At 32.4% G+C, this 8,283-nt stretch overlaps 1 protein-coding gene across 1 annotated transcript; it reads left to right on the top strand.

The window, feature by feature from the left end:
• The first annotated feature begins 330 nt into the window (after positions 1-330).
• On the top strand, positions 331-5,947 carry LOC108562720 (sialidase-like). Its single transcript, XM_017921134.1, has 7 exons — positions 331-342; positions 416-1,053; positions 3,079-3,109; positions 3,160-3,914; positions 5,162-5,204; positions 5,258-5,369; positions 5,454-5,947. Exons 1-7 carry the CDS (start codon positions 331-333, stop codon positions 5,945-5,947), a joined length of 2,085 nt encoding a protein of 694 aa, XP_017776623.1.
• The last annotated feature ends 2,336 nt before the right edge of the window (positions 5,948-8,283 follow it).

Genomic DNA, 8,283 nt, shown 5'->3' with positions numbered 1-8,283 from the left:
CTATGATTGGGATTATAAATACATGTTATTAACATATTTACATATTAACTCATTAATATATTAATTAATAAATATATAGTTAATTTTATATTTAATTAATAAGTAATATAATTTTTAACATATAAATAAAGTAATTAAATTAAAAAGTGTGTGTCCAATTAAATAATTATGTTTAATAGTCCCTACTAAACTAACCCAGACCTTCGAGAGCGAAAGTTGGTTTGGGTGGCTCCGGGTGATGGTTTTGTAAGAATTCGAAGTATAAAAACGTGCTTAAAATTTCTGTTTGGCATCAGTTTCTCACGAACTATCACCAAAAACATATCTGCAATGGCTTTCAAAGTAAGTACATCATATACAAAAACAACTATCATTCGAATTATAGTACCAAACTTTACATTTGTTTTCTTTGCAGTTCGTAGTACTTTGCGCCGCTTTGGCTTGTGCCAACGCCGGACTCATCGGTGCACCAGTTGCTCACTACTCTCCAGCTGAAGCAGTCAGCTCCAGCTACATCCACCAAGCAGCTGCTCCAATTGCTGTTGCCCATGCCGCTCCAATCATCGCCAAGACCTACGCCGCCCCAGTAGCTACCTACGCTCATTCCGCCCCAGTAACTACCTACGCTCATGCCGCACCAGTAGCCACCTATACCCATGCCGCCCCAATTGCCGTGGGAACCACCAGCCAAAGCGTAGTCCGTTCTTTGGGAGGAGCTCAAGCAGTATCTCACTACTCCAAGGCTGAGGACAGTGCCTTTTCCACCGTCCGCAAATACGATACCCGCATCACCAACGATGCTTACTCCTTTGCCCATGCCGCCCCAGTAGCTACCTACACCAAAACCTATGCTGCTCCAGTAGTCGCTAAGGCTGCTTATGCTGCCCCAATAGCTACTTATGCTCATGCCGCTCCAGTCGCCACTTATGCTCATGCTGCTCCAGTAGCTACCTACGCTCATACTGCTCCTGTTGCCAAAGCCGCCATTGCCTACTCTCCAGCTAGCGTTGTCTCTCATACTTCCTTCGCTGGTCTTGGTGCCCATTACGAATGGTAAATGTCTGATATCATGTAAATAATTGTATACTCATTTAATTTATTATAATAAACTTCTTTTGCAATATAATAAATATGTTTAATTTTCTTCACTGCAACTCTGAGATCATATCATATCATTTTTATGAAAAATTCCTGGCAAAAATGTATTCACACATTTTATCTTCATCTATGATCAGTTGAAGTTTTAAGAGCTTAAAGTAAATTAATTTCAATAGATTAATTATTTTAGTAATATTGAACATTTTTTTTCCTCTTAATTAACATATTCTATTGCATTACGAATATTAAGAAATTACTTTTCATGAAGTTATTTCATATAGATTATTTTAATGCTGATTATTTTCAATTTAATAACGAATAAAATTATTATTTTTTAAAACAATTTTTAATCTTTGTTTGAATATATTTTTAATATATATTGAAATAAATAAAATATAATTTTAGAGAACAAGAAAAAGGCAATGTAAATAAACAATAATATATTAAAATATACTAAACATATTTGTGCACGTTAATGTGAACAATTTAATATTAGAAGAGAAAATGTGTTGATTCATAGAACACACCTGAATATAAACGATTTATAATTTAATAGTGACGTAACGTACAGCCGAATCAGATTTCGTTATATTCTAAGAAGAGTAATTTCAAATACTGCTCGCATCAATTATAAAATAAAAACTATGAATGGTTTCATATGAGGCATTGTTATATAAGTAATATGATATAATTATTCATAGTTCAATTTTTATATTATAATCAACAACGTCAAAAATAATTATTTCTGCACTAACATATTTTCTTTCAAACCGAAATTTTCGGATGAGAAAAAGTATGTTATATACAGAGAACAACATTTTTTCTTTATAAAATTTGTCTATCTCTTCTGATCTGGTTTATCTTTTAGTCAAAATGATAGATATTAATTTAATAATATATAACAAATACAAGATGTACCACAATTGCTAGTTTTATCGACAATTTATGAAAAAAAATAATTTTTATTATAGATTTGATCTGTAGTCCTATACACAGTAGTATAGAAAGGAACTTATAATATAAAATTTCTCAATTTTATTTTATATAATCTAGAAAATACTATCACCTATAATATAGATTCTATATCATAATATTTAATACATGCACAAAATAAATATTTAATAAGAACACAATGGTTTGGCTCTCCAGTTTTCTTATATATTATTAGTATTAATTTGATTTAACAAAAAATATAATTTTATAATTATAATAAAAGATTTACTAAAAACTTACATTTAATTGAAGCAAAATTAAGTTATAAAACGAACATTGAACCCAAACTGCAAAGAGTATAAAAATATCGCGGAATATTAAAGTCAGTCCCTAGGTTACTATTACAATGTCTGGGGAATGTTTGAACAGAACCGAGCAGACCCCATAGTGGCAACCTGCGGCATGGAGACGACTTCGTTTTAAGAACTTTCTGTAGCTGGATTGCAATGACACTAAGCCATCCTGAGGGCCATATAATGGATATATTCCTTACAGCATACAAAATGCTACGTGCTCCGCACTCCTTATTAACTTCTCTAAATTGCTAAAAACATTTTGTATTCTTAAATGGTTTATGCAAAATTTTATATTTCTTTACTATAAAATATTGATAATCATAAAATCAATAAGTCATTTATAAATATATTCACAATATATTATTAATAAATTAATGATAATAAACATAACGCATTACTTTTATGTTTACATAAATACAAAGAACTATTGGCTTTTTGAACTGAAGAAATATTTAATTATAAAAACAATAATAACTACTAACATACATTTAAAATATATCTTAATTTGAAATATAAAATAAAAATTTATTAAATAAGCATATTTTAACAATACATACACTTCTTAAATGCATACTTAAAAATTAACCTAGACCTTGCTAAACGAAAGTGGAACGAGTATACGGTTACGCAATCTCTTCCGTTGGTATATATTGGGCGTGATACCTCCAAACTGCATCAGTTTCTTTTGAACTATCACAACCCAAACAACAATGGCATACAAAGTAAGTTCTCTATTATTAGTAATAATGAAGTTACTAATATTTTTAAATAGTTTCTAGTTCTCTGCGCCGCTTTGGCTTGCGCCAATGCAGGTCTCATCGGAGCTCCAGTTGCTCACTACTCTCCAGCTGAAACCGTCAGCTCCAGCTACATCCACCAAGCTGCTGCTCCTATTATCGCCAAGACCTTCGCTGCTCCAGTAGCTACCTACACTCATGCCGCTCCAGTAGCTACCTACGCTCATGCCGCTCCAGTAGCCTCTTATGCTCATGCTGCTCCAGTAGCTACTTACGCTCATGCCGCACAAGTCGCCGTTCACGCTCCAGCTGTAGGAACCACCAGCCAAAGCGTAATCCGTTCTTTGGGAGGAGCTCAAGCTGTATCTCATTACTCCAAAGCTGAAGATAGCGCTTACTCCACCGTCCGCAAATACGACACCCGTATCACCAACGATGCCTTCTCTTATGCTCATGCTGCTCCAGTAGCTACCTACACTCATGCCGCTCCAGTAGCTACCTACTCTCATGCCGCTCCAGTAGCCTCTTATGCTCATGCAGCTCCAGTAACCACTTATGCTCATGCTACCCCAGTTGTTGCTAAGACCATTACCCCAGTAGCTACCTATGCCCATGCCGCTCCAGTAGCTACCTATGCTCATGCCGCTCCAGTAGCCACCTACGCTCATACCGCTCCAGTTGCTACCTATGCTCACGCTGCCCCAGTTGTAGCCAAGGCTGCTCTTACCTACTCTCCAGCTTCTGTTGTATCCCACACCACCTTCGAAGGTCTTGGTGCCCACTACCAATGGTAATTCTATAAAAAATCTTGTAAATATTAAATATTTATTTAATGAAATAAAATAATCATAAATGAAATATGTATTCTCCTTTTATTTTTATACACCTACTCCCTCTAAATTAAATTATTAATTATTATTAAATTATACTTTCTTCAGTTCTTCAAATATGTATTCGTTATTTATCAACAGAAGTCTTTGCATGCAAAAAGCTCTTCAATTACATCAAATAATTCTAAATGAGCGAAATGGACCATGGCCAATAATCCTTTAGAACAATTAGTTATTTTTAATTTGGTTATGATTATATAAATACGTTTATTACTATTTTAATTGCTTTAATAAATATTTTTATCATTATTAAATTTACAGTTATATAATAATTATTGAATATAAAATTAAATTTGACAAAACATTATTTTAAAATACTTGCAATTCGAGCGTGTACATAATACGGAAAATATTATTGATACCGACATGAACATATAGTGAGGGCCATATTGTACATACATGCGCTACTCGATAAACACTAAGTACTTTCCAAAATCCTCATAGTAATTATCTAGCCTCATCGTAAATAAAGTAATAATATTATAGAAAAAAATAATGAAATACTTTAATATAATTAGCCTTATATTTAGTTTCAAAGTATTGCCTGTTCGCAAATAATGATTATTCGTCATTTAAATATGATCTTGAAATTTGTCATAAAGTTTATATTTATAGCTTGCATTAAAGTTTTAAAGTATTATCAATTCTTCAAAATATATATGATTTTAATTGAAAAAAGCTGTATTGAAAAATACTTGCATTCTCTTAAGTACACAAACATATAATCAAAAATTCTCTAATATTTTATTAAATACAAACAAATATAATGAAACATCTATTTACAATAAAAAATATGTATTTATATTACAAAAAATATTACAAACAGTATTTATTTGATGAAGAGTAAAACTTAAAAGTATATTTTGAGATAAAGCATTTGCTTATAAAAAAAAACTGTTTTTAATAACTGCGAGATTATGAGTATATTTTAAAGACAACAACTGAATGGTCAATAGGCATATTGGACATATAGTTAGTATTATGTACATAATTAAAATCAGTTAAATGTATTATAAAAACAATTATGATACACAATACAATGTATAATTTACCCTAGACCTTGGAAAAGAAAGTGGAACATATATAAATTTATTGTGCAACGTTTTGCGCGCTATATAATACACTAGAAATCTCCAATCGACATCAGTTTACTTCAAACTATCACAAGACAAACAACAATGGCATTCAAAGTAAGATTTTCAATTATTAGATGCATTAGAAAATTACTAATCAAATAATTTAGTTTTTAGTTTTCTGCGCCGCTTTGGCTTGCGCCAACGCAGGTCTCATCGGAGCACCAGTTGCTCACTATTCTCCAGCTGAAACCGTCAGCTCCAGCTACATCCACCAAGCTGCTGCTCCAATTCTCGCCAAGACCTTCGCTGCTCCAGTAGCTACCTACGCTCATGTCGCTCCAGTAACCACCTATGCGCATGCCACGCCAGTCGCTACTTATGCTCATGCTGCTCCAGCTACCTATGCTCATGCCACTCCAGTAGCTACTTACGCTCATGCCGCCCAAGTCGCCGTTCACGCCCCAGCTGTAGGAACCACCAGCCAAAGCGTGGTCCGTTCTTTGGGAGGAGCTCAAGCTGTCTCTCATTACTCCAAGACTGAAGACAGCGCTTTCTCCACCGTCCGCAAATACGACACCCGCATCACCAACGATGCCTTCTCTTATACTCATGCTACCCCAGTGGTTGCTAAAACCATTGCTCCAGTAGCAACATATACACAAGCCGCTCCAGTAGCTACCTATGCTCATGCCGCTCCAGTAGCCACTTACGCTCATGCTACATACGCTCATGCCGCTCCAGTTACTACCTATGCTCATACCGCTCCAGTTGTAGCCAAGCCTGCTCTTACCTACTCTCCTGCTTCCGTTGTATCCCACACCACCTTCGAAAGTCTTGGTGCCCACTATCAATGGTAATTTCATAAAATGTATTTTAAATATCAAATATTTATTTAATGAAATAAAATAATAAGAATTATCAGAATAATTATATTTTTAAATAAATATATATACCTAAGCCCTATATGAAATAAATATAAGTTTGTTTGTTAATCTGAATAGCAATTTTAACAAAAGTATTTTACTAATATCATATAAATAGTTATTTAATTCATATATATTAATATAATGTATTGTACAATTATTTATAGTAAAAAAGTACCAAACACCACATATGCTATTGAATAACAAATATGAACAGACAGTATGTCTATCTTTTCATCTAAGCGTTATTAACAGGGGGCTATTCCAAATATTGTACCTTGCTTATACTAAATATTTTTCGTATTCCTCAATGCAATATAACATCATAAATATAGAATATTATAAAATAGATTAAATTAGTTTGTTAGAGTGCGGTAAATAGCCATTGGTATATTTTTTTTTAATATTATGTAAATCTTATCACTATCATTGTCCACCAGCGTCCACAACCACTCACAAGGTTGTGTACAAAAAATTGTAAGTTTTCTTTTGCCCAATTACAAATAATAATAATATTTTTTCATTAAAATATAATAACAATTATATATATATATATGCTACCTTATACTCATGCTACCCCAGTGGTTGCTAAAACCATTGCTCCAGTAGCAACATATACACAAGCCGCTCCAGTAGCTACCTATGCTCATGCCGCTCCAGTAGCTACCTATGCTCATGCCGCTCCAGTAGCCACTTACGCTCATACTACATAGTAAAATATAAAAGGCGAAACAAATAATATAATTATAGTTATATAACAAAATCAATTAATATGGAAATAATATGCTATATAAAATATAATAAAAAATCAAATACAGTGGAACCTTGCTTAACGAGCATAATCCGTTCCAAAATTTCGGTATTTTTACACGTATAGTGAAACAATTTTCCCCATATAAACTAATTTTTCATACCGGAAGTATAACTAGGTCTCGCTTTTAATGATTTTGGTTATTATATCTATGGTTATTTTTATTCTTTGGCTTTTTATTCGGAGATATGCATTCACATACGTTGAAAAGAATTTATGCCTGACTCCATTTTCTCCATATAATTTTAATATTTGTTTATTTAAAAAAGTGTACATAGTTTGTTTATATATTATAATAATGATTGAACACAATACAATTTTGTTATGCTGTTACAGAATTGATAAATTATATTTGCAAAATATAGTCCGCTACAGACAAAGATGACAAAAAAATTGAAAAGTTTTGAAAATGATATAGCAAACGCACAATCTGAGACTTCTCTTCTTCTCGTCACTCATTAAGCGAGTCATTTTTCTTAAAATTTATTTTTCTCGTCAAGCGAAATGCTCGTTAGGCTAGGTGCTTGTTAAGCGAGGTTCCATTGTATTTTTATTGTTATGTATATACTTACAACTTAACATTTACAACTTAAAATTTACCATAGACCTGGGAGAAGAAAGAAGAACAAATGAATGTATTGTGGGGCATATAATCTCCAACAGTTTATTTAGAACTTTCACAAGACTAAAAATAATGGCATTCAGCATTATGCTCGCGTTAACCCAGTTGTTTCCAAAACCATTGTTCCAGTAGCTATTTACTCCAGTAATTACATATGCTATTGCCCAGCTTTCATTCCATTGGTGCCCATTACCAATGATAATTTTATGACAAATTTTGTAAATATTATTAATACAAGCTCATTCACAATACCAGTTTTTAGGATTGTTGCAAGAATTGAAGGTGAGGCGCACCAGTACAAAGCAACAAAATTAAATGTAAAATATTGTAAAAAAATGTACAGTAGAACCAGCTTTGTGCGGTCCTTTTTATGCGATTTGCAGTATATGAAATCCAACTTTTTCCAACCGCGTTGGCACCATTATAACGTTTTCAATCACTGTGTATATGGACAGCCTGCTCAAACAATTCTGTTAGTTGATTTTGAACCGATTCATCACAAGAAGATGCGCACTTTGGATTAGCACATGTAGCAGTGAATTATTTATGTGCATTTTTGAAAATGTTCCATATGTACAATGAGAAATTAAATATTTTTATGTGTAATTCAATTATTTATTTTGTTTGGATGCACTTTCATGTATTTTGTAAATCTTTGACGTATCTTCTAAGTTTTATGCGGTCACTATCTACCGCACAAAAAAGGTTTTACTGTATTTAGTTATAAATATTTAAAAAAATATATTATTTTCTTGATATTTATATATTATTATGAATTATATATTTTGCAAAATATATTTTAATATATTATATATTATATGTTATAAATTATTATTT

The sequence above is a fragment of the Nicrophorus vespilloides genome, unplaced genomic scaffold, assembly GCF_001412225.1.
Source record: "Nicrophorus vespilloides isolate i.1.1-1 unplaced genomic scaffold, Nicve_v1.0, whole genome shotgun sequence".
NCBI lineage: Eukaryota > Metazoa > Arthropoda > Insecta > Coleoptera > Silphidae > Nicrophorus > Nicrophorus vespilloides.
Note: the sequence above shows the minus strand (reverse complement) of the source record. Positions and strands in the feature narration are given on the sequence as shown.